Source organism: Natrix helvetica (assembly GCF_964273705.1).
Source record: "Natrix helvetica genome assembly, chromosome: 2".
NCBI classification, from domain to species: Eukaryota; Metazoa; Chordata; class Lepidosauria; order Squamata; family Natricidae; genus Natrix; species Natrix helvetica.
Genome location: NC_138552.1, coordinates 292,634,683 through 292,661,717, shown reverse-complemented (window position 1 = coordinate 292,661,717; position 27,035 = coordinate 292,634,683). Strand labels below are relative to the sequence as shown.

Below are 27,035 nucleotides of genomic sequence, written 5' to 3'. Positions count from 1 at the left end.
ACCCCAGCTGTATAGGAAATAACAAAGAAAGACCAAAGCCAAACTTCGAGAAGGGGTGGGTGGGTGAAATTAAATCTACTTTTCAAAACAAAAGCAAAGAAACCAGAGGTGACACACTGATGGAAATTTTATAAACAAAGACTGCTTTGGAAGAATGCACCAGATCGGGAAATTCAAATTTGAAAGATGTTTTATCCCAGGGATCCAGGATAGGATAGGATGGGACGAGATGAGATGAGATAAGAGGGTAGGATAACATAGCACAGGGTATAGGATAGATAGGACATAAGGATAGGATAGGATGTAGGATAGATAGGAATGGGACGAATTGATAAGAAGATAGGATAGCATAGTAGCCTAGCCTAGCATAGGATATAGGCTATAAGAATAGGATAGGATATAGGATAGATAGGATATAGGATGGGATGATAAGAGAATAGGTTAGCATAGGACAGTGATTTTTGTTGAGGAATGCCAAAAGCGAGTGGAACGAAGTGGGGGGTTTGCACATGTGCATGCCCACACCCGTAATGCAATGCCCTTCCCCCCACATGCATGCGTGCGCAACCCCCCCTCCCACGCATGCACGCAGGCCTCACTGAAGCCTCTGGACTTCCTGGAGGCACGCTGGGCTATTTTTCTCCCTCCGGAGGGCAAAAAACAGCCGAAAATCAGCTGGCCAGCACGCACATGTGCGCTGGAGCTGACAGGGCAATGCCTCATGTGCTCTCAGAAATGGCTCCGCCTGCCACCCATGTCACGCATGCCATAGGTTCGCCATCACGGGTATAGAATATAGGATAGATAGGAAATAAGGATAGGATAAGATACAGGATAGATAGGATATAGAATGGGATCGAATGAGATGAGATGATAAAAGCATAGGATAGGATAGGATAGGATAGGCTATATGATAGATGGGATACAGTACAGGACAAGATAGGATAGGACAAGATAGGATAGGACAAGATACTTTGTTGGTCAAGTATGATTAGATACACAAGAGAATTTTTTTCTCCACTGCATAAGCTCTCAGCATACATACAAAATAATAACAACAACAACAACAACAAACTACTACTAATAATCATAATGATACCAATAAGAGAACGTAGTGGAGCAGATGAGGATAAAAGTAATACAGCCCTCCAGCATGGGTAAATATCCTTGGACATGAGACAGAACGTGGGAATTAGATGCTCAGCAGAGTGAATGGCATGTCGGGAAAAAACCTGTCCTTGTGCCTAGTTGTTTTGGCACACCATGCCCCATAATGCCATCCCGAGGGGAGGAGCTGAAACAGTTGATGTCCAGGGTACGAGGAGGGTGTCTGTAGGTATTTTCCCAGCCCTCTTTCTGACCCATGCAGCATACAATTCTCAGATGTATAACTGGGTGGACAATGTGGGCTCCTGGCGGATCTCTGAGCTTGGTGGTTTTCTTGCAGGCGTTTCATGACCCAGCTAGGTAACATTATCAGTGCTAGAAGGGAGTTTACTCTCTGTTTATAGGCAGCGGCATTCCCTGTCAGTGTTGGTGGGAGAGTTCTTGGCGGTTCCTTGATTGGGGTATTCTTCATTTGATTGCTGTTCTTCTGCCCCACTGATCTCTGACTCCGGTAACTGTCGGACGGCCCTGGCCCCCTGCCTGCCTCCGACGCAGAGCCCTCGTCAAAGCCTTCCCCAGACTCCAGGACTGGCCCAGGTTCCTCCCCAACCCTCCTCACTGTCTGCCACCAGCTCCCCTGGCCTCTGGCGGGCCACAAGAGGGACACGGATGAAGATGCAATCATGGGGCTCTGAAGGGGTTCTGACATAGGCTTCCCCAAACCACGAAGCAGACCCCTTGTCCAGGCAAAAGTCCTTTTTATTAAGTTACTGTGAATTCCTCTCATTCACATCCAGCAAAGTCCCGGCAAACTGTCTTTCAAGGGTGAATTTACAACCACAGACCTTATCAGGCTTGGAGAGCTGCCAGGCCGATGTCTTCGAAATGCAACACTGTACAGAAAATACTTGGCAAGGCGTCTCTGAGAGTCACGAACCAATGAATGGAACTAATGGTCTCCTGAAAACTCCACTCCCCTTTTGCTCCTCTTTTATTTCCTCTGGGAAGGGCCATTCATCGTCCACCTGTGCTTTTACTCTCGAGTCGGCCCTTGTTCCTTAGCTGTTCCCTTCTCCTGGCAGCTCTGCGCATGCGCACACTGGGAACAGGCTCCAGCTGTTCTTCTGCCCCACTGATCTCTGACTCCGAGGGCAACTGATCACTGTCGGAAGGCCTTGGCCCCCTCTCTACCTCTAACGCAGAGCCCTCCTCAGAGCCTTCCCCAGACTCCAGGACTGGCCCAGGTTCCTCCCCAACTTCTTCACAGCTCCACTGGCTGCTGGTGGGCCACAACAATCGGAAAATCTCTCGGATTTTCCCCACCAAAGGAGAATCAGAGTCCTTTCCCCTTCACCCACATGTCCATCACACGGTCCAATCAGGTTACCATCCCAACTGGGATTTGTTGCCCAGTCACGCCTCTCCAGGTGCAGGCTGAACGTCCTTGACTCCTAAGGAAAACAATGTTGTTATGGCTATACATCTCACCCCGTCGCCATCCAACCCCCACCGCCAGTCCCTACGGCATGGCCATCCACCAAGTGTGGCAGCCCTGAAGATCCAAAGAAAAAGATGGCCTCCAGCCTGTCTGACACTTGGCTCTTTGAATAAAATGTTGCCAGTTTATTCAATATTTTTAACTAGCTCATAACCCGGCGTTGCCCGGGTATTTATTTATTTATTTATAAGGGGGGAAATGTCCGAACCAAACGTAATTTCTAATGTTGGATTTTCCCCCTTACCAGAGGGAGCCCTCTTGTGGAGTTGGGTGAAACCGTTAGCATGGCAACCCCACTGCACTGTACAGTAGAAGCCATTTTACGGCAGTACAATAGAAACCATTTTAAGGCACGACAGGCTGTATCTTAACACAACACACATACCGAGGGGCTTTAGAGGTGTCTTAGTCCCACAGAATTATGCTGGAACACGCACAGCCGTTTGTATATATATATAGATGGAGGGGCATATTGTATGGGAAGCCACTCAGAAAAAATAAGTCACCCCTAGTCCTTCTTTTCAATTTCATGAAAAGAAGGACTAGGGGTGACATGATAGCAGTCATCCAATATTTGAGGGGCTGCCGCAAAGAAGAGGGAGTCCAGCTATTATGCAAAATCCCTGAAGGCAGGACAAGACGCAATGGGTGGAAACTAATCAAGGAGAGAAGCAACTTAGAACTAAGGAGAAACTTCCGGACAGTAAGAACAATTAACCAGTGGAACAACATCACTGGAGACTTTTAAGAAGATTGCTCAACCATTTTTCCAAAGTGGTATAGTTTTTCCTGCCTGAGCAGGGGGTTGGACTAAAAGACCTCCAAGGTCCCTTCCAAATCTGCTGAATAGTAAATCCCTTATCAGAGAAGGGAGCAGCAGAGACGCAAATTGTGAAGCTGCTGGTGGCTTGCCACCTCCTTTTTTTTTTTTTTATGACTAAGCGGTCAGGAAGATATAATTCACTCCTTCCTTCCTGTCCCTCTGCAGATGTCAAATCCAAAGTTTTGGTTTTGCATTCTCAAAGCAGCTGAGATATATATATATATATATATTTAATGTTCCCTGGATTCCCCTGAGACCTTATCTAGGCTTTGAATCTCTCTCTCTCTCTCTTTTTTTTTTTTTTTTGCACAAACTCTGTACCGGATCTGAAGATATTGTAGGTCAGTGGTGGAGCAGCTGCTCGGCTTCCAGAAGGTCACATGTCCCATCCCTGCCATCTCCAATTAAGAAAAATCAAATAACAAGGGGAGGAAAGATTGCTGAGACACTGTAGAGAGGAGCCATTTCAATGAGGAGGCCACCGCATGCGGTGCAGAAGGAAGGACATAATTCGGGGCTTGGATGATTTTCTGGATGCAGGAAGTTCTTGGTCAAAGGGCCTTTTATCTCCTGTTCAAAAGGGCAGACGGCAGTGATGGGAACAGTCCATTCCCAGCAAGAAATACCGAAGAACCATTGCCAACTAGAGCACGTTCTGGAGAAATCAGGCCACACTGGGAATATTATGTCCGGTTCTGGACACCACATTACACCCCCCCCCCCTAAAAAAAAAGACTTTGAGGCCCTAGAAAGAGTGCCGAGAAGAGCAGCAAAGACGATTAGGGGCCTGGAGGCTAAAACACAAAGACCAATGGCAGGAATTGGTCATGGCTAGTCTAGTGAAGAGAGAAGAGAAGAGAAGAGAAGAGAAGAGACAGGAGAATGGAGAAGAGGATAGGATAGGATAGGATAGGATAGGAGAAGAAGAGAAGAGGGAATAGAATAGAGAATGAAGAAAATAGAGGAGAGGAAAGGAGAAGAGAAGGGAGAAGAGAAGAGAAGAACTAGGGGGGAGCTACGAGAACAGTGTTTCAATATTTGAGGGGCTGCAACATAGAAGATGGGGTCAACCTATTCTCCAAAGTATCTAAAGGCAGGACAAGAAGTAATGGATGGAAACTAATCAAGCATAGAAGCAACCAAGAAATAAAGAAAGATTTCCCGACAGTGAAAACAATTAATCAGTGGAACAACTTGCCTCCAGAAGTTGTGAAGTTGGAAGTTTTTAAGAAGAGATTGGACAACCACTTGTCTGAAATGCTTAGGGTCCCCTGCTTGAGCAGGAGGTAGGAGTAGAACACCTCCAATGTCCCTTCCAACTCTTTTATTCTATTCTATACTATTTCATTCTATTCCATCCTATTCCATTCTATTCTATTCTTAATTCTATTTCTATTCTATTCTATTCACATTCCATTATTCTATTCTATTCTTAATTCTATTCTATTCTTAATTCTATTCTATTCTTAATTCTATTCTATTTTATTCACATTCCATTATTCTATTCTATTCTATTCTTAATTCTATTCTATTCATATTCTACTATTCTATTCCTATTCTATTCTATTCACATTCCATTATTCTATTCTATTCTTAATTCTATTCTATTCTTAATTCTATTCTATTCTATTCAAATTCCATTATTCTATTCTATTCTATTCTTTATTCTATTCACATTCCATTATTCAATTCTATTCTTAATTCTATTCTTATTCTATTCTATTTTATTCAAATTCTATTATTCTATTCTATTCTTTATTCACATTCCATTATTCTATTCACATTCCATTATTCTATTCTATTCTATTCTTTATTCTGTCCTATCCTCTTCCTGTTCTCATTCCATTCCCTTCTTAGGGTTGTTTTGACCACTGCTTCTGCCATGGCTCCAGATCTCCCCTCTTGACCCTGGAAAGTTTGTCTCCCAGGACAGCAGAAACTTAGTGGAGAAGGTGGAATTGCAAATCCAGCCTTCAACTGCAGCCTTGAATGCTGCCAGATCAGGCAGGGGAACGGGGCATTAACGTAGCAGTGGTTCACATGGGAAAGAAAAGGACACGCGAGAGATACAGGTAATCTTCGACTTACGACCACAACCGAGCCCCAAAATTTCCCTTGCTAAGTGAGGCGGGAGTTAACTAAGTTTACACCATTTTTCTTGCCGCTGTTGTAAAGTTGTTGCAGTTGTTAAGTTAGGAATGCGGAATTGTTAAGTGAACCTGGCTTCCCCATTGACTTTACCTGTCAGAAGGTTGCAAAAGAGGATCACGTCGTGACCCCAGGTTAGCCTGCAACCGTCGTAAGTACATGCCAGTTGCCAACCATCTGAATTTTGATCACATGACCGAGGGAATGCTGCAACGGTCATAAGTGTGAAAAACAGTCATAAACTTTTTCCAGGGCCTTTTTAACTTTGAACAGTCACTAATGGATATCGTGTTTCCATTAAGAAAATAAGACAGGGTCTTATTTTCTTTTGACCCCCCCCAAAAAATAAGTGATTGGCCTTATTTTCGGGGGGGTCTTAATATTTTTGAGGTGCAGGACGAGGCGAGCGTGGTCACTTCAGGGCTGCTGCTGTGTTGCAATATTTTCAGGGAGGGCTTATTTTAGCGCCTGCGCTCAAAAGCCCAATTGGGCTTATTATCCGGGGAGGGCTTATTTTCGGGAAAACAGGGTAGTTGTAAATTGAGAATTACCTTTAATGGCCCGTCTAAACACCATACAAGCGACCGATGATACTAAAAAAACTCATAAACGTATAGATTTTACTGGAGCAGTGCCGTGTCCTTCGGCAATCTCAAAAGTGTGTGGCCAGATGTGAAGTTGCTCGTTGTCACCCTACGCAACAAGTAAGGTAGCCATTCGTGGTTAGCAAAAGACCTTGACTCTAGCCTCTTTTTAACTCAGTTATTTAACTCCCTGCTGCTCCCCCCCCCCCGCCTCCCGCCTCTTGCATCTCTGCTTCATTGCCTTGGTCTTCATTTTAAATTTTTTTTTAAAGGCTTGGGGTTTTCGTTTGCTCTTTTGAACTTAGTGTTTTTGTTTTTATTTCCCCAAACTTATGGAAATTTGCCTTTGATCTTTAGCCACATGGGGTTTGTGTGTGTGTGTGTGTGTGTGCACTTTGGGAAGGGGGAATGCCTGCTCCTTGCTCAGCGTCTAGCCAGACCCACACTTGAGGGGCGAGAGTCTTGCAGAAATAGATTAACAGATTAACAGAGCTGGAAGGGACCTTGTAGGTCATCTAGTCCAACCCCTACCCACCCAAGCAGGAGACCCTACACCCTTTCTGACAGATGGCAGTCCAGTCTCTTCTTGAAAGCCTCCAGTGATGAAGCTCCCCCAACTTCTGAAGGCAACTTCTGTTCCATGGGTTGATAGTTCTCCCTGTCAGAAACATTTCTCCTTATTTTCAAGTGAATCTCTCCTTGATCAGTTTCCATCCATTGTTACTTCGGGTGCTTTGGAGAATAGCTTGAACTCCCTCCTCTATATGGCAGCCCTCAAATATTGGAAGACTGCTCTCCTGTCTCCCCTGGTCCTTCTCTTCACTAGACTAGCCAGGCCCAGTTCCTGTAACCATTCATTGTCTGTTTTAGTCTCCAGTCCCCTCATCATCCTGGTTGCTCTTCTCTGCCCTCTTTCTAGAGTCTCAACCTCTTTTTAATAGGGTGGTGACCAAAACTGGATGCAGTACTCTAGGTGTTACTAAGGCTTTATAGAGGGGTATTAGTACCTCCCTTGATCTTGATTGTATCCCTCTGTTAATGCAACGTACGATTGCATTGGCTTTTTTGGCTGCCCCTCCGCACACAGAAAGAGGTTAGTGAGTCTGCGTTGTGGAAGGAAATGCTCTGTGCATACTCTTGAGATTTGCCAGCTTCACATGTGCCATGTTCATATGCCATGTTTATGGTTACCATCTTTACTGCAAAGTCAGTGGCTCACAGACATGTTTGAATTGGGAGTTCGGGGATCTGCCAAGCTTTACCTTCCCAAAGATGGAGAAGGGAAGCCATGAATCTAAGTCTCAACGTTATGTAGGAAGTTTGCACCCACCCCCTCTGCTAGGAAAACGAAATGTCTTGGGGAATATTGACAAAAAGCAGAATATTATATTTCCCTGGTTAAGAAATGGAGAAACATGTTTTTAGGCAGGAAACAGATTCACTCTTAATAGCCCCCACCTTTGTCAGTGGGCCATGAAATGGCCTGAGCCAGTCTATTCTACATAACAAAGATCTTCCCCCTTCAGCTCCAGGATGATGGGTTTAAGGCATGATAGTATTAGCCCTTTACCCATCTCACCACAGGGCACCTGGGAACACAAGCAAGCTTGGGACTCAAAAGACACACAACCTACAAAGTTAGCTAAGACCCCCCCCCGCCCCATCGGGGACCGACAACCAATTAGAACACAAGCTCAAATTCAAAAGCCCAGAGAGGGCATAAAACCGAGGCACTCTCAGCATCTCTTCCATTTTTTCCTTTGCCCAAGATCTTCAAGGCATGTGGTCCTGCCCACCATTAAACCATCTTTCCAAGCAGCCTCCATGTTTCCAGTGTCTTTTTTCCCAGATGGAGATTTCTTCCAACAATTGGCACCCCAGATGGGACTCGAACCCACAATCTCTGGCTTAGGAGGCCAATGCCTTATTCCAACAGTTAGCATCAGGATTACTTTACTAGACAAGACCAAACCCAGCTCAGATACTATTCGGTTTCAAACTAATGCTACGTACAACATGGTTTTTCATCCCCAACTACATCCGTCTATATCCGTGTTTTTCAATGCTGGCCGCTTTAAGAGGGGGTGGACTTCAACTCCCAGAATTCCCCAGCCAGCCCAATTCCTCGAAAGTCAAGGACCGCCTGTATCGAGAAATGACGGAACACAATCGTGAAAGAAAGGACGCGAATGCCGAAAATTAAAATACAGGTAGTCCTCGACTTATGACCACAACTGAGCCCAAAATTTATGTTGCTAAGCGAGACATTTGTTAAGTGAGTTTGGTGATAGATCAATAAATAGTTAGTCCTGGACCTACATTTTGAGCCCAAAATGTGAGTTGCTAATGAGGCCTTTGTTAAGTGAATGTTGTTCCATTTTACGACCTTTCTTGCCACAGTTGTAAAGCGAGCCACTGCAGCTGTTCATTTCGTAACACGGTTATTAAGTGAATCTGGCTTCCCCATTGAGTTTGCTCGTCAGAAGTTCGCAAAAGGAGATCATGTGACCCTGGGACACTGCAACCGTCATAAGTACATGCCATTTGTCAGGTGCCTGAATTTTGATCACGTGACTATGGGGATGCTGCAATGGTCATAAGTGTGAAAAAACAATGCTGAGTCCCTTTCTTTCAGTCCCCTTGTAACTTTGAAAGATCAGTAAATGAACGGTTGTAAGTCAAGGACGCCAGTATCAGCGTAACTCTTGTCCCATGGCAAGTGGTGTAATAATACTTCCTGTATTTTAATATTAATTCAAATAATTAAACAAAGAATTAGCAATAGCACTTAGACTTATATACAGCTTCACGGTGTTTTACAACCCTCTCTAAGTGATTTACAGAGTCAGCCTCTTGCCCCCAACAATCCTCATTTTACCCACCTCGGAAGGATGGAAGGCTGAGTCAACCTTGAGCCGGTCAGGATCGAACTCCTGGCTGTGGGCAGAGTTAGACTGCAATAGCACTTAGCCCTTAGATTTATATACCGCTTTAAAGTGCTTTTACAGCCCTCCCTAAGCAATTTACAGAGTCAGCCTCTTGCCCCCAACAATCTGGCTCCTCATTTGACCCACCTCGGAAGGAGGGAAGGCTGACTCAACCTTTCAGCCTGGTTGAGAGTCGAACTGCCAAATTGCAGGCAGCCGGCAGTCAGCAGAAGTAGCCCTGCAGTACTGCACTCTGACCACTGCGCCACCCGGGGCTCATAAATGGTTCTGAATGGTTGGAATGGTCTCGCAGCAAGAGTTGGCCGTGGCGAATTGTCCCATTCTGTTTTGCAGGTGAGTAGGGGGGGGAAGGGTTGGCATCCCCCCCCTTTAAGAAACCAATGACGCTAAAAGCAAATATACTTTAAGGCGCCGATGAAGTGGTTCGTTGTTAAATGACCTCTCCCGTCTAATCTTTGTGCCTTTCCCCTGCTTTCCGCGAAGGCCTTACCTCTTTGGAGCGGGGTGCTTTTCCATCAAAGCTCCCTGGTGAGTGGACTCCCAGCATGCCTCCATGTCACTTGGCGGGAAAGGATCTCCCTTGGCTGCCTCTGTTCTTCCTCCATTCGCCTCCCTTCCTGATCTCTCTTCTCCTCTTTCGCTGGAGTGGCTCACTCGTTACATACATACAATCCGGGCAGCCCTCGACTTGCAACCATTCGTTTAGCGACCGTTCAAGGTTAACAGCAGACCTGAACAACGACCGTTTCCCACGGCAGGGTCTCTTGTCGAAATTTGGACGCTTGTCAACCGCATTTAGGACGCTTGTACCGTCCCGCGGGGGATGGAGGGGTGTTGTGTCCCGCGATCCCCGTTTATGACCTTCCTAGATGGCTTCCCACAAGGAAAGTCGGCGAGGGAAACCGGATTCGCTTAACGGCCACGTGATTCGCTTTGCAACCGTGGCAAAAAAAAAATGGGCACGGTTCGCTTAAGAACGGCCTCGCTTGGCATACGGGAATTTTAGTCTCAATGGCGGTTGTACGTCGAGGGCTACCCATATATTGAGTTTGTGGGCAGAATGAAGAATGTGTAACCAAGGCAGGTTGCTTCACTCTGCCCCGATTTTTCCATGACTTTTATTTTATTGGTATTTTCATTGATTAAACTTACGTGCCATGCAGCTCAACTAAACAATAATTAAGTAATTAGTAATGCCAAATGCAGTGTGTCACACGGGGTCTTCCCAATTTCATCTCCAGGCTCCGAGGAGACCCTGGATTACTCCTCTCTGACTACTGTGAGCAACTCCTATTAGGAGTTACTATTAGAAGTTACTACTAGTGCTATTGCCACTGTGCTCTTGAACTTCTGTCTTGAGATTTTTCTGTAAGATAGAATGCAGCTGCCATTTCAATTTTCATCTGTGCTCCACTGCAAAGCGGTTCTGTTCTGTTCTGTTCTGTTCCGTTCTATTCTATTCTATTCTATTCTAATTCCATTATTCCATTCCATTTTATTCAATTCTATTCTAATTCCATTATTCCATTCTATTCCATTCTATTCCATTCTATTCTATTCTATTTCCATTATTCCATTCCATCCCATTCTATTCTATTCTATTTCCATTATTCCATTCCATTCTCTGTTCTATTCTATTCTATTCTATTCTATTTTCATTATTCCATTCCATTTTATTCTATTCTATTCTAATTCCATTATTCCATTCCATTTTATTCTATTCTATTCTAATTCCATTATTCCATCCCATTCTATTCTATTCTAATTCCATTATTCCATTCCATTCTATTCTATTTCCATTATTCCATTCCATTCTCTATTCTATTCTATTCTATTCTAATTCTAATTCCATTATTCCATTATTCCATTCCATTCTATTCTATTCACTTCTATATCCATTATTCCATCCCATCCTATTCTATTTCCATTATTCCATTCCATTCTCTATTCTATTCTATTTCCATTATTCCATTCCATTCCATTCTATTCTATTCTATTCTAATTCCATTATTCCATTACATTCTATTCTATTCCCATTTGTTTGGTAATCATTCAAAGTTACAATCACACTGGAAAAAAGTGACTTACGACTTTTTTCACACTTACGACAGTCGCAAGCTCCCCGTGGTCATGTAATCAAAATTCAGCTGCTTCAGCTGCAGTGATTCACTTAACAACCGTGGCAAGGAAGGTGGAATAGGGGCAAAAACCTCACTTAACTTTCTCTCTCAGCAACAAAAACTTTGGGCTCAATTGTGGTCATAAGTTGAGGACCACCTGTAGTTCTTCTGGGTTTTTTCCCCCTGCCCTTCCGTCACTTTGAGTAGTGAGTGCGAGGACCTTGGGGGGGATTGACGTGTTGACTTTAATGTTATATTATTAACATGATTTAATCAGCTTTTTGGAAGATTCTGCTGGTTCCCATTAACATAGGCTGCCTGCAAGTTGCTCACCACAGAATGAAGTCTCTCTTCAGCTTTGATCTCGGGTTCAAAGAAATTCTTTCAGGGTTTTTAGGAATCTGTGAAAGCCTATCACCCCTCCGTAGCCTGTTGGCTGGCCTGTCAGTTCTGCATTTTATGGCCTTGCCCCCCCCCCCCCCAAATGGGGAAGGTGCAGGATGAAGAACGAAAGCCATGTTTATTGTAGGGTTGGGGAGGGGCATATAAAAATAACAGGATAGGAAACATCCACTCCTTCAGAAAAAAATAAAATAACATGTAAAGTCTTGGAAAATGCATTTTGTGTGTTCAACCAAATGTCTTTGCAAAAAAAACAATCGGATTGGCACCACAATATTTCCAAATTCTCCCCCCTGAAATGGTTTGCGTTTCTTTCTCAAATCATTCTTCTTTTGAGGGACCCTTGCTGGTCTCCCTAGCTTTCTTGCTAGATATTTTCTTTTTTTTAATAAATGTATTGATTTCTATCCAGTCTTTATTATTTTTACAAAGAACTCAAGGCAGCAAACATGTGCAACACACCTTCCTCCTCTTCCTCCTTTCCCCACAACAACCTTGTGAGGTAGGTTGGGCTGAGAGAGACTGACTGGCCCAAAGTCACCCAGTCCTCTTTCATGCCTAAGGCAGAACTAGAACTCACTGTCGCCTGGCAATTGTCTTAAAGTCACACAGCCACCTTTCATGGTTAAGGTGGGGCTAGAACTCCCCATCTTCTAGTGATTGGCCCAAAGCCACTCAGTCATCTTTTATGCCTAAGGCAGGACTACTAGAACTCACTATCTGTTGGTGATTGCCTTAAAGTCACCCAGCCAGCTTGCATGGCTAAGATGATACCAGAACTCCCCATCTCCTAGTTATTGGCGCAAAGTCACCCAGCCAGCTTTTATGCCTAAGGCAGGACTAGAACTCCCCATTTCCTAGTGATTGGACCAAAATCACCCAGCTGGCTTTTATGCCTAAAACAGGACTAGAACTCACTATCTCCTGGTGATCGCCTTAAAGTCACACAGCCAGCTTTCATGGCTAAGGTGGAACTAGAACTCCTCATCTCCTAGTGATTGGCCCAAAGTCTCCCAATCATCTTTCAGGCCTAAGGCAGGACTAGAACTCACTATGCCCTGGTGATTGCCTTAAAGTCACACAGCCAGCTTTCATGTCTAAGCCAGGCCTAGAACTTCCCATCTCCTAGTGATTGGCCCAAAGTCACAAAGTCATCTTTCATGCCTATGGCAGGCCTAGAACTCACTGTCTCCTGGTGATTGTCTTAAAATCACGCAGCCAGCTTTCATGACTAAGGCGGTACTAGAACTCTCCATTTCCTGGTGACAGACCCAAAGTCACCCAGCTTGCTACGGTGGGACTAGAACTCACAGACTCCCGCTTTCCAGTCTAGTGTCTAACCCCCCAGACAAAACTGGTTCCCTAAGAGTGCGCGTCCATATTAAAATTTTCTAAAATAAAATAAAAAAGAATGAGGAAGTAAAAAATGAAATAATAGAATGAGATAAAAATAAACCAAAGGAAAAAGATAGGATGTGGGTTGACCTGTCAAACAGGCCCCCAGGAAGACTCAGCATGGTGGCTTCTCCTCGCGCCCATCAGAGAAATCACAGCCAACCTTGACAAATAGAGATGACGTTGGCTTGACTCAAGATTAAAAGCTCTAGATTAAAGCCAAGGATATATGGAATGTAATAGACTTTAAATCCCTTGTATATGCACTTGTAAGAGTCTCTTGTGGTCCGTTTGAAGCCGCGGTTATATATATATATATATATATGAAGAAACGAAACCCCCGTTTGCTTACACAGCAATTGGATCATCTTTTTAAAAAAAATTACAAAAAAGGAAATATCTTTTGTCTTTTTCAAATCGAGCCGGCATACTGTTTCCATTAGAATCTCAATGAGACGTAAACTAATGTCAGCAAAACTGGGGCCTAGGTTCATCAACTGAGATTGTGTTGAGTAAGGACAATGACAACAACAACAGTAGCAGCAGCAACAAGAAATCTCTTGTAATGATTTTGAGTCCTTTATTTTCACCTCTCTCGCACACCACCCTCTGTAAGGAAGGAAGGTGCGGTACTTGGGGCAAAGTTAAGGAATGATTTGCCAAATGCCCACTCGTGAGGGGCCACTTGTATTCTGAATTTTTTTTTAAAAATGTGCCTCCCCCTTTGGGATAGCAGAATAACAGAGTTCAAAGGGACCTTGGAGGTCTTCTAGTCCAACCCCCTGCTCCGCTAGAAAATCCTATGCCGTTTCAGACAAATGGTTGTCCCATCTCTTCTTAAAAAAGCTTCCAGTGTTGGAGCATTCACAAGTTCTGGAGGCAAGTTGTTCCACTGGTTAATTATCTTCACTGTTAGGGAATTTCTCAGTAGTTCTAGGTTGCTTCTCTCCTTGATTAATTTCCGTCCATTGTTTCTTGTCCTGCCTTCAGGTCCTTTGGAGGCTAAAACATACGAGGAACGGTTGCAGGAATTTGGTATGTCTCGTTCAATGAAAAGAAGGACTAGGGGAGACATGATAGCAGTCTTCCAATATAACTTTCCCCTTATTTCTGGGTTGCTTCTCTCCTTGATTAGTTTCCACCCATTGCTTCTTGTCTTGCCTTCAGGTGCTTTGGAGAATAGTTTGACTCCCTCTTCTTTGGGGCAGTCCTTCAAATAATGGAAGAGTGCTATCATGTCTCCTCTAGTCCTTCTTTACCCAATTAAAGCAGCCATTCATTGGACGGTTTAGCCCCCATTCCCTTAATCCTCTTCGTTGCCCTTCTCTGCACTCTTTCTAGAGCCTCAAGATCGTTTTTACGTCATGGCAACCAAAACCAAATGCAGTATCCCAACCGTGGTCATAAAATGAGACAATGCTCATTTAACACACGTCTCCCTTAGCAACAGATTCACTTAACAACCGGGCGATTACCTTAACAACTGCAGTGGTTCACTGGATAACTGTGGCGAGAAAGGTCGTAACATCAGACAAAACTGAAGCGTCTGTCTTATCAGCAGACACTTTTGGGCTCAGTTGTGGTCATACATCCAGCCCAGGAAGTGTCCCTCTTCTCCTAACCAGTGTTAAAAGTCCGGATAAGCTAGTTCCGTAATGGCAAACCTATGGCACTACTCCCCTATTTGGCTTCCAGGCTGGTGCAGAAGGCTTTCCAAGCCCAAAACAGGGCATGGGGACACACACACACACACACACACATGTGCATCGCATTATGGTTATGGGTGCACGCACACGCTTTCTCCTTCTTCCCTCCTTCTCACATAACTCCAACCACAAGGGTGATCGCGTTTTACAATCTTCTCCTTCCCCTGTGTACAAAACATCCTTCTTAAACGGAAAACATTTTGGCACCGGAAGCCGGAGCTTCCATCCTGAGCTGGAGAAAAGAGGTTTATTTTAAAAGACTTGGTGTAAAGAGGGCATCCTCGATTCCATTTCCTTGGGGGGAAAAAAACTGTTTATCTTTGCTTTGAGAAAAAGCCTCACTCTTCTAGGCCACGGAGGGCTTGGGAAGGGAGCCGGGGGAGGTGGGTGGGTGGGTGGGAGGGGAACTGACCTTGACGATGATGGTCAGCTCCCCAGGGAAACAGCCTGGGAGGATGCCAGGAATTTTACTGTCCTCTCCCAACGGACGGTCCATGCACAGTCGCCACTCTTGCACAGCATCAAGGGGAGGTTGCATCTCTGAGTTGTAACTTTGCTCACACAATCCTGGGTTTGGGGGGAAGATCAGCCAATCCCTTTTCCTCACTTTCATCCTGTCGAGATGAAAGGAGCCTTCTTCGTCCCAGGTTTCCAAAAAACCAGGAATGGGGTATGTCTAGTTTAATGAAGAGGGTGGCTCAGTGGCTGAGACGCTGAGTTTGTCGATCAGAAAGGTTGGCAGTTCGGCAGTTCGAATCCCTAGCGCCGCATAACGGAGTGAGCTCCCGTTACTTCTCCCAGCTTCTGCCAACCTAGCAGTTCGAAAGCACGTATAAAAATGCAAGTAGAAAAATAGGAACCACCTTTGGTGGGAAGGGAACAGCGCTCCGTGCACCTTCGGCATTTAGTCATGCCAGCCACATGACCACGGAGGCGTCTTCGGACAGCGCTGGCTCTTCGGCTTTGAAACGGAGATGAGCACCACCCCCTAGAGTCAGGAACGACTAGCAAGCATGTGCAGGGGAACCTTTACCTTTATCTCATTTAATGAAAAGAAGGACTTAAGGGTGACATGATAGCAGTGTCCCAATATCTCAGGGGCTCCTCCAAAGAAGAGGGAGTCAAGCTATTCTCCAAAGCACCTGAAGGCAGGGAGAAGCAAGAGATGGAAATTAATCAAGGAGAGAAGCAACCCAGAACTAAAGAGAAATTTCCTGACAATTAACAACCAGTGAAACAACCTGCCTCCAGAAGTTGCAAATGCTCTAACATTGGAAGTTTTTAAGAAGAGATTGGATAACCATTTGTCTGAAGTGGTGTAGGGTTTCCTGATTGAGCAGGGGGTTGGACTAGACGACCTCCAAGGTCCCTTCCAACACTACGGTTGTTGTTGTTGTTATTGTCTTACAGAGTCTGCTTTAGGCTCATTCTGTCAGGTGTATTGAGTCCTAAATGATCCCCACGCAACACTTAAAAAAAGAGTTTTATTATTTTTTTAATTACAAAAATATACATTCCATCTTTCCTTGTCACCGTGTCATCTGGGTACAAACATCTCTGTGCAACATCGTTCCTTTTTTGCCAAATCTGTCACATTCATATTAACATTATTTCCCTAAGTTTAGTATTACAATATATTGAGCATTTAAACGTTATAAAACTCTCCATTTTTCTTCTTAACATCTTCTAGTAATAATATTCTAGGTTGCATAAACAGAGGGATAAAATCAAGATCCCATGAAGGGTTAATACCACTTTATAAGGCCTTGGTAAGGCCACACTTGGAATATTGCATTCAGTTTTGGTCACCACGATGTAGAAAAGATGTGGAGACTCTAGAAAGAGTGCAGAGAAGAGCAACAAAGAGGATTAGGGGACTGGAGGATAAAACATATGAAGAACGGTTGCAGGAACTGGGTATGTTTAGCTTAAGAGAAAGAAGGACTAGGGGAAACATGATAGCAGCGTCCCAATATCTCAGGGGTTGCCACAAAGAAGAGGGAGTCAAACTATTCTCCAAAGCACCTGAAGGTAGAACAAGAAGCAATGGGTGGAAACTAATCAAGGAGAGAAGTAATTTAGAACTGAGGAGAAACTTCCTGACAGTTAGAATAATGAATCAGTGGAACAGAAGTTGCCTCCAGAAGTTGTGAATGCCCCAACACTGGAAGTCTTTAAGAAGATGTTGGATGGCCATTTGTCTGAAACGGTATAGGGTTTCCTGCCTAGGCAGGGGGTTGGACTAGAAGACCTCCAAGGTCCCTTCCAGTTCTGCTATTGTATTGTATTGTATAATATTATATCCCCACACAACACTTCTCTCTATCGGGGAACGGAAAAACAATAAAAAATTGAATTCACATCTCTGTACAGGTAGTCCTCAACTTACGGCCCCAATTCAGCCCAAACTTTCTATTGCTAAGCAAGACGGTTATTAAATGAGATTCGCCTCATTTTGCAACCTTTCTTGCGACGCTTCTTAAGTGAATCACTGTTGTTAAGTTAGCAACACGGTCCTTAAGCGAATCCTGATTCCCCCATTTTCTTGTCAAAAGTTCACGAAAGGAGAATGACGTGACCCCAGGACACTGCAAGCGTCATAAATATGAGTCGTCATTTTGAACGGTCACTAAACGAATGGTTGTAAATCGAGGACCACCTGTGTTTAAAATTTACCGAAACGGACATTTCATAGAATGACCTGGGTTCTACGTGTGGAACTTATCTTCACCCATTGTTGAAAAATTCTGCTTCCAGGTAGTCCTTGACTTATGACCATGATAATAGTGCTGGTAAATCAGGATGGTCATTAAGTGGATCATCACGTAATTTGCCCCAATTCGAAACTTTTGGGTTGTTTTGCAGCAATGGTTGTTAACTCTGAAATGTTACACCAAAATCTGGAAATAAAAACCATTTTTGTTTTGGCAAAACATTGCAAAACACAAGTGTGGCTGTAAATGCAAACTTTGTCCAAGGGCCCGAAATGCCGTCATGTGACTGCTGGGTGGGGGGGCTACAGGTGTCGGAAGTTCGAAACTATGTCGTATGTACCTTTGCGGGGAGTCTGTCGTAGGTTGAAGGTTTGTTAAGCCAATGTTTTTCAACCTTGGTGACTTTAAGACCTGTGGACTTCAACTCCCAGCATCCCCCAGCCAGCATAGCTGGCTGGGGGATTCTGGAAGTTGAAGTCCACAGGTCTTAAAGTCACCAAGGTTGAAAAACACTGTGTTAAGCAACCAGTCGTAAGTCGAGGACTACCTGTATTCCAGTCACGACTTTCCTTGCTTTGGTTTATAATGTTTTCTCCTGAACCTCCTGCCAAGACTTCACAATTCTGCGCTTTTCCAGTTCCACAATTTGATTTCTCAATAGAGAAAGCAAATATCCTTGACAACATCGCAATCTTTGGGAGAGAAGCATCACCCCGCTGGGCCAGGCTGAAGGTTTCTAGGCTGGCATCCCATTCCTTGTAAAAGCCAACATTGTCCCTGTTTTGTCTTCAGGTGTGGTCCTCAGAAATCGAGTTTAGCTTAAGCAGGCTGACCGGGGGATTCTAGAGGCTGAAGTCAATTCATCTCAGGGGTGTTGAAATTGAAAGCAATGGGCAGGGTAGGGTAGGATGAGAGAAGAGAAGGGAAAGGAAAGAGGAAAGGAAAGGAAGAGGAAGAGGGAAGGAAAGGAAAAGAAAGGAAGAGGGAAGGGAAAGAAAGGAAAGGAGAAAGAAAAGAAAGAGGAAAGAGAAGGGACGGGAAGGAAGGAAAGGGAGAGGGAAGGGAAGGAAGAGATAAGGGAAGAGAAGGGAAAGAAAGAGGGAAGGGAAGGAAAAGAAAAGGCCTTAAAGTTGTAGACAGGCACTGTGTATGTATCCCTACACTATCCTAAGCCCATTTCGGGAATGTGGTTACAAATAGTGGCTTTGACTACAGATAGCTGGAGGGATGGGTGGATGGATGGATGGATAGATGATAGACAGACAGACAGAAAGAGACAGACATATATAGGGATGGATGGATGATAGGTAGATTGATAGATATGGATAGGTAAAGTAGATAGATGATAGACATATAGATATAGGGATGAATGGATGGATGGATGGATGGATGGATGGATGGATGGATGGATGGATGGATGAATAGATAGATAAATAGATAGATAGATAGATAGATAGATAGATAGATAGATAGATAACAGACAGACAGATAGATAATAAATAAATAGATGATAGATAGATAGACAGAAAGACAGACAGACAGACATATATAGGGATGGATGGATGATAGGTAGATTGATAGATATGGATAGGTAAAGTAGATAGATGATAGACATATAGATATAGGGATGGATGGATGGATGGATGGATGGATAGATAGATAGATGATAGATAGATAGATAGATAGATAGATAGATAGATAGATAGATAGATGATAGATAGATAATAGATAGATAATAGATAGATAGATAGATAGATAGATAGATAGATAGATAGATAGATAGATAGATAGATGACAGACAGACAGACATATATAGGGATGGATGGATGATAGGTAGATTGATAGATATGGATAGGTAGAGTAGATAGATGATAGACATATATAAGGATGGATGGATGGATAGATAGATGACAGAGACAGACAGACAGACAGACAGACAGATGATAGATAGATAGATTGATAGATAGATAGATAGATATAGCTAGATGAGAGAGAGAGAGAGAGAGAGATGATCACCAAGTACTTAATCGCAACTCGGTGTTAAGATGCGCCTGCCATTGTCCCTCTCTAAGGCATGCTTGTGTTTCTCTTCCCATTTGCCATCCATATTTCTGCATGCACGTCTAACTCCGCTTGTCTTCCACCCAGTATACAAAAAAGCTGATCATTTGCTTTGCCTTTGAATGAACAATGTTTGGTAATGACGGGGGGCGGCGGGGGGGAAACGCCTGCAAATAATAATAATGTGATTAAAGTTTGGGAACGGAATGCTTGGAAATAAACTTCTCCTCCGAATTTGGTACAAGCTGACCTCAAACAGTTCCTGAAATGCATATTTACTTGCAGCTCCCAATATTATCTAAACAGGACTCTCTTTGATGCCCATCCCTGCAGAGTCCCAGAGTCACCCGTTGACAGGAGAGCAGCCCAATAGCTTTCATCCCCCCGGGATCCGGTTGGGTCCAGGAAGTCCTCGACTTACAGCCGTTTCTTTAGCAGCTGTCCCAAGTTACAATGGCGCTGGGGGAAGCAAGTTACGAACCAGTGCTCACCCTGACAACTGTGGCAGCGTCTCCGTGTGACCATGTGATGAAAAATAATTCAAGCCAACTCTTGGCCACTGGCATGTATTTACGAGAGTTGCAGCCTTCCGGAATTCGGCTTCTGACCAACCAATTCAAAAGGGGGGAGCCAAATTCACTTAACGACTGTGTGATTCACTTAACAATCATGCTGAATAGCTTGATTCAATCCTGGCTATAAAGAAAAACACCCTGTGATGTAAAATCCAGTCTAACTCAATTTGCTGCCACCTCGCTTAGCATAACGGGGAATTCTGATTGTGGCCGTAAGTTGAGGATTCGCTCTTCTGTACCAGGGGTCTCTAATCTTGGCAACTTTAAGCCTGGAGGACTTCAAGTCCCAGAATTCTGGGAGTTGAAATCCCCCGGCTTAAAGTTGCCAAGGTTGGGGACCCTTGCTCTATACCCATGATGGTGAACCTATGGCCATGTGCTGGAAGTGGTATAAAGAGCCATCTCTCTGGGCATGCAAGCCGTCACTCTTCCAGGTTCTGGCCTGCTGGCCAGCTGGTCTTCACAAACATGGTGTTAGGGTTCCAGAGAGCATCCAAAATTCAATCGGAGTCCAAGGCAAAGTATTGCTCAAAGTTCCAATTGATGAAGAGGGCCACGTTGGCACATCTGGGAAAACCCAAATCTGAAAGCTTCCTGGTTTTCCCCACCCAGTTGAAAGTTCAAGATCTTGCCCCCACACCCACAAGTCCATCGCATGGTCCGATCTCCCACTGCCATGCTGGCAGTTCCACCCATCCAGTTCCGGTCAGGTGCAGAGGTGCAAAGACAAAGGATGACCTTGGCTTTCTAGAAAGAATGTTGTTATGGCTACATATCACACAGCTCTGTATAATCCCCACCTCCCATTTTCCCACAATAGAAAATGTATAGTAGAATAATAGAAAGGGTAGCAGGCCAAAGACCCAAAAGAAAAGATGGCTGTAGGTCTGACATGCAGGAGCACCGGAAACTGGAAAAACAGCCACTCGGCATCCATGCAAGCGCTGGGAATATGATCTTCCAGTTTCCAGTACACACATGGGCCCTGGCCAGCCGGTCTTCATGTGCACCAGAAAACTAGGCCGGTGCGCATGTGCATGCCAGAAACCATAAGACCATCTTCGCGGCGCCTGCATGCAAACTGGTGGGCAGCTGGTTTTCGAATGCGCACCAGAAACCGGGAGACCAGGTGGCCGATGCGCATGTACATGCTGGAAACCAGACGGGCAACTGCCTAGCATGCACATGCGCATCAAGGGGCTGCTCTTCCGGTTTTTGATATGCGCGCACTCGCTCCCGTTTCAGCCCTCTGTGCCAAAAAGGTTCGCCAACACTGCTCTATAGGTTCATTCCTGACAGCCTCAAACTGATTTCAGGGATACGGTCTTGAGAAAGAGAGAGGGATGAATCTTGTTTATTTCTACCCAGGTAGTACCGTATTTTTCAGAGTATAAGACGCACCTTTTTCCCTCAAAAAAGAGGCTGAAAATCTGGGTGCGTCTTATACACTGAATACAGCATTTTCTTTGCCTCCGGAAACCCCGCCCCCCCTTCACCAAAATGGCCGTGAAGAGCCTTTAGGAGGCTTCCACAGTGCTCTTGGGGGCTGGGGAGGACAGAAATGAGTAAAAACTCAATTTTGTCCCCCCACCCTCCCCAGGAACACTTTATAAGCCTCCTAAAGGCTATTCATGCCCCTTTTTTGAAAAGAAAGAAAAACTGGCCCGTTTTTGCAAAAAACGAGCTGTTTTGGGGAGGTTTGCAGAGTGCAAAACCTTTTTTTTTTTTAAAAAATTGCCTCTTCAAAGCATTTGTGTTTCTTATACTCCAGTGCGTCTTATATTCCGAAAAATACGGTAAGTCTTCTTCTGTTCATCCTTAAGTCCAAAAGCCATTAGAAGCCCCTTCGTGCCAATCCTGGCTGAAGTCGCTGAACAAGTAATTTGTTAATATCCTCGGCTATTTCTGCCTTACGAAAGGGGACATGTCGAATTTGCATTTCTGAAACGCTCAGCTGCCGCAGTTCCGTCTTCCAGCTTTTATCGATTCTCCTTAGTTCTGAGCAAATAAGTTTCCCGGGCTTATACAATTTCCATTTGGTGGATTACTTCATCCTTAATTAGACTTTGATCTTTCTCTCTCTCTCTCTCTCTCTCTCTTTCTTTCAAAGCAAAAGCAAACCAGCTCCACAAATTTCACCCAGCAAATCTGTCGGAGGAGAATTCTGCGTCGCGGCGGCCTTCGGCTCCTCCCGCTCGTGGTTTACGAGCAATCCTGCCCTTAAAAGAGACAAAGGTTTGTGCACGGAAAACCAACCAACTGATGAAAATATGGCCGAGGGGTTGTTGGTGCTTCCTGAGCTTGTTTCTTTTCTTACAGACGTTTTATGACCCTAACTAGGTAACGTCATCAGTGCTAGGACCGGCACTGTCCTACCACAGTGATACCTCAATAACTCATCATTAAATTGGTTCCAAGAGCCACGATGAGTACCAAAAACAATGAGTACCAAACAATTGTTTCCCATAAGACAGGGGTGTCCAAACATGGGAACTTTAAGACTTGTGGACTTCAACTCCCAGAATTCCCCAGCCAGCTGGCTGGGGAATTCTGGGAGTTGAAGTCCACAAGTCTTAAAGTTCCCAAGTTTGGACACCCCTGCCATAAAACATAATGTAGTGTGAGACAAGAGGGATGCAGTAGCTCAGTAGCTAAGACGCTGAGCTTGTCGATCAGAAAGGTTGGCGGTTCGGCGGTTCGAATCCCTAGCGCCGCGTAACGGAGTGAGCTCCCGTGACTTGTCCCAGCTTCTGCCAACCTAAAAGTTCGAAAGCATGTTAAAAAATGCAAGTAGAAAAATAGGAACCACCTTTGGTGGGAAGATAGATGCGTTCCATGTGCCTTCGGCATTTAGTCATGCCAGCCACATCACCACGGAGGCATCTTCGGACAGTGCTGGCTCTTTGGCTTTGAAACGGAGGTGAGCACTGCCCCTTGAGTCGGGAACAAATAGCACATATGTGTGAGGGGAACCTTTACCTTTAGTATGACACAGTGCAGCTAACACTGACAATTCTAGTTTGTTGAGTACTACACAAACCACGAGTACCGGGACAAAATTTTCAGCTCAAAATGTGTTGAGTATCCAATCCGACAAGTTTCAAAGCAGTTGAATATCAAGGTACCGCTGTATTTATTTGTTAAATGCATATGCCTCGCATCTCGCTATCAAGAGCCACTCTGGGCGGCATACAATGCAGTCAAAGAGGAAATAAAAACACAGTTGAAACAGTTAAGTTTCCAGAAATTAAATAGCCAACAAAATGCACTAGTGGGAAAAAATGAGGTTTCACACACCAAGGCAAGAAAAATAAAACGCACAGGGATAGAATAGGTTGATGCTAACGGCAGTAACTAACTAGGAGACATGGTGGCACCGTGCTTAGGATGCACTACTGCAGGCTAACTCTGCCCACTGCCATAAGTCCGATCCTGACCAACTCAAGGTTGACTCAGCCTTCCATCCTTCCGAGGTGGGTTAAATGAGGACCCAGGTTTTGGGGGGTAATAGGCTGACTCGGTCAACTGCTTAGAGAGGACGGTAAAGCTGTGTGAAGCGTAAGCCTAAATGCCAGATTGTTGGGGGCAAGAAGCTGACTGTGTAAACTGCTTAGAGAGGACTGTAAAGGACTGTAAAGTGGTATATAAGTCGTAAGTGCTATTGTGAAAGAAGGAAGGAAGGGAAGGATGGAGAGAAGGAAGGAGAGAAAAGGAAGGAAAGAAGGAAGGAAGGAGAGGAACAGAAGAAAGGAAGGAAGCTCTGGTGGCACAATGGTTAGAATGCACTACTGCAGGCTAACTCTGCCCACTGCCATAAGTCCGATCCTGACCAACTCAAGGTTGACTCAGCCTTCCATCCTTCCGAGGTGGGTTAAATGAGGACCCAGGTTTTGGGGGGTAATAGGCTGACTCGGTCAACTGCTTAGAGAGGACGGTAAAGCTGTGTGAAGCGTAAGCCTAAATGCCAGATTGTTGGGGGCAAGAAGCTGACTGTGTAAACTGCTTAGAGAGGACTGTAAAGGACTGTAAAGTGGTATATAAGTCGTAAGTGCTATTGTGAAAGAAGGAAGGAAGGGAAGGATGGAGAGAAGGAAGGAGAGAAAAGGAAGGAAAGAAGGAAGGAAGGAGAGGAACAGAAGAAAGGAAGGAAGCTCTGGTGGCACAATGGTTAGAATGCACTACTGCAGGCTAACTCTGCCTACTGCCAGGAGTTCGATCCTGACCAGCTCAAGGTTGGCTCAGCCTTCCATCCTTCCGAGGTCAGTAAATGAAGGGCCAGATTGTTGAAGGCAAGAGGCTGACTCGATCAACTGCTTAGAGAGGGCTGTAAAGCTGTGTGAAGCGGTATATATAAGCCTAAATGCTATTACTAATGCTAGTCATAACCATGGGGCAATATGCTAATATTGTAAACCACTCAGAGCATTGTAAAGAAAAATCTTGGAGTCCTAGTGGACAACCATTTAAATAGGAGCCAGCCGTGTGCAGCAGCTGTCAAAAAAGCCAACACAGTTCTAGGCTGCATCAACAGAGGGAGAGAATCAAGATCACGTGAAGGGTTAATACCACTTTACAAGGCCTTGATTATGCTACACTTGGAATATTTTGTCTAGCTATAAGGTTATTCCCCTCTTTGACACTTTTTCACAAGGCCCTGTTTTTGCCAAGGGGCTGCGAGGACCCCAGAGTGGGATAGAGCCCACCGAATGAAAGAAAGAAGCAATGGGTGGAAACTAATCAAGGAGAGAAGCAACTTAGAACTGAGGAGAAACTTCCTGACAGTGAGAACAATTAATCAGTGGAACAGAAGTTGCCTCCAGAAGTTGTGAATGCCCCAACACTGGAAGTCTTTAAGAAGATGTTGGATAGCCATTTGTCTCAAAACGGTATAGGGTTTCCTGCCTAGGCAGGGGGTTGGACTAGAAGACCTCCAAGGTCCCTTCCAACTCTACTATTGTATTGAATGGATCATTTGATTGTTATTGCCATTGTTGGAGGGTGGGGTTTGGCTTGTGTGCGTGTGTTTGTGTGTGTGTTCTTTTATGGGTAGTCCTTGACTTACAACAGTTCATTTAGGAACTGCTCAAAATTACAAGGGCACTGAGAAAAAGTGACTTATGACCTGTTTTCACACCATTGCAGCATCCTCTGGGGTCGCCCCATCGAAATTCGGATGCTTGGCCACCGACTCTTATTTATGACGGTTGCTGAGTCCCCGGGGTGATCCCCTTTTGCGACCTTCTGACCAGCAAAGTCTATAGAGAGGCCAGATTCACTGAACGACCGTGTCACTGACCAAACAATTGCAGCGATTCTCCATAACAAACAACAGCAAGGAAAGTCGTAAAATGGGGCAAAACTCACTTCACCCCTGTCTCGTTTAGCCACAGAAATTTTGGGCTCAATTGTGATAGTAAGTTGAAGAAGAGAAGAGTTGGAGGAGACCTTGGAGGTCTTCTAGTCCAGCCCCCTGCTCAAGCAGAACAACCTATGCCATTCCAGTCAAGTGGCTGTCCAGTCTCTTCTTAAAAACCTCCAGTGTTGGACCACCCACAACCTCTGGTGGCAAGCGGTTCCACCAGTTAATTGTCCTCAATGTTAGGAAGCTTCTCCATAATTCCAGGTTGCTTCTCTCCTTGATTAGTTTCCATCCATTGTTTCTTATCCTGCCTCTGGTGTTTTGGAGAACAGCCCCTCAAATATTGGAAGACTGCTATCACATCTCCCCTAGTCCTTCTTTTCTTTAGACTCGTTTCCGGCTCTAGGGGGCGATGCTCGTCTCCGTGGTCATGTGGCTGGCATGACTAAACGTCGAAGGTGCACAGAACGCTGTTATTTTCCCACCAAAGGTGGTTCCTATTTTTCTACTTGCATTTTTTAACATGCTTTCGAACTGCTAGGTTGGCAGGAGCTGGGACAAGTAACGGGAGCTCACTCCGTTACGTGGCGCTAGGGATTCGAACTGCTGAACTGCCAACCTTCTGATCGACAAGCTCAGCATCTTAGCCCTTTTTTACACTAGCTAAACCCGAATCCTGCAGCTGTTCTTCAGATGTTTTATCCTCCAGGCCTTTGGTCATCTTAGCTGCTCTTCTCTGAACTTTTTCCACAGTCTCAACATCATTTTTGTAATGTGGGGACCAAAATTGGTTGCAGTTACACATGTTGGGATTTTATTCTCATATGACACCTGGAATCACGGAGAGTGGGATTTGGGTGACCATTATAAACGTTCACAAATAAATAAATCAGCGCTTCTGATTTGAACAAATAAATACTGTATTTTTCAGAGTATAAGTCATACCGGAGTATAAGATGCACCAAGATTTTGAAGAGGCAAATTAAAAAAAAAAAGTTTTTGCACTCTGCAGACCTCCCAGAAATGGGCCCATTTTTTTTTCCAAAAAAGGGGCATGCATAGCATTTAGGAGGCTTGTAGAGTGCTCCTGGGGACTGGGAGTGTGCAAATTGAGCAAAAAAAAAATGGCCTGTTTTTCGCTTATTTATGCCTTCCCCAGTCCCTAGGATAGGGGTGTCCAAACTTGGGAACTTTAAGACTTGTGGGCTTCAGCCCACAAGTCTTAAAGTTCCCAAGTTTGGACACCCCTGCCCTAGGAGCACTCTGAAAGCCTCCTAAAGGCTCTGCACGGCCATTTTGGTGAAGGGGGGGGCGGGGTTTCTGGAGGCAAAGAAAATGCTGCATTCAGTGTATAAGACGCACCCAGATTTTCAGCCTCTTTTTTGAGGGAAAAACGTGCGTCTTATACTCCGGAAAATACGGTAAATACCTGCTCCCTATTCCAATTTGAGCCCCCAAGCGAGGGATAGTCAAACGTGAAGGGCTGCCTGGCCAGAGGCCAGCCAAACCGAAGGCCCGAGAAATGCAAGGGTATAACGCAGGAGCGTTGTAAAAGAACCTGAGGTTAATGTATTCCGGATTGCAATTTTTTTTTT

The 27,035-nt window shown here is 44.7% G+C and overlaps 1 protein-coding gene across 1 annotated transcript in view; it reads left to right on the top strand.

Moving 5' to 3' along the window:
* Window positions 1–27,035, top strand: part of BCAS3 (BCAS3 microtubule associated cell migration factor) — a 630,880-nt gene that overhangs the window by 335,095 nt on the left and 268,750 nt on the right. The window contains exon 17 of the mRNA XM_081943945.1: window positions 22,192–22,316. Within this exon, the coding sequence (XP_081800071.1) occupies window positions 22,192–22,316 (125 nt within the window). The remainder of the gene's footprint in view (window positions 1–22,191; window positions 22,317–27,035) is intronic.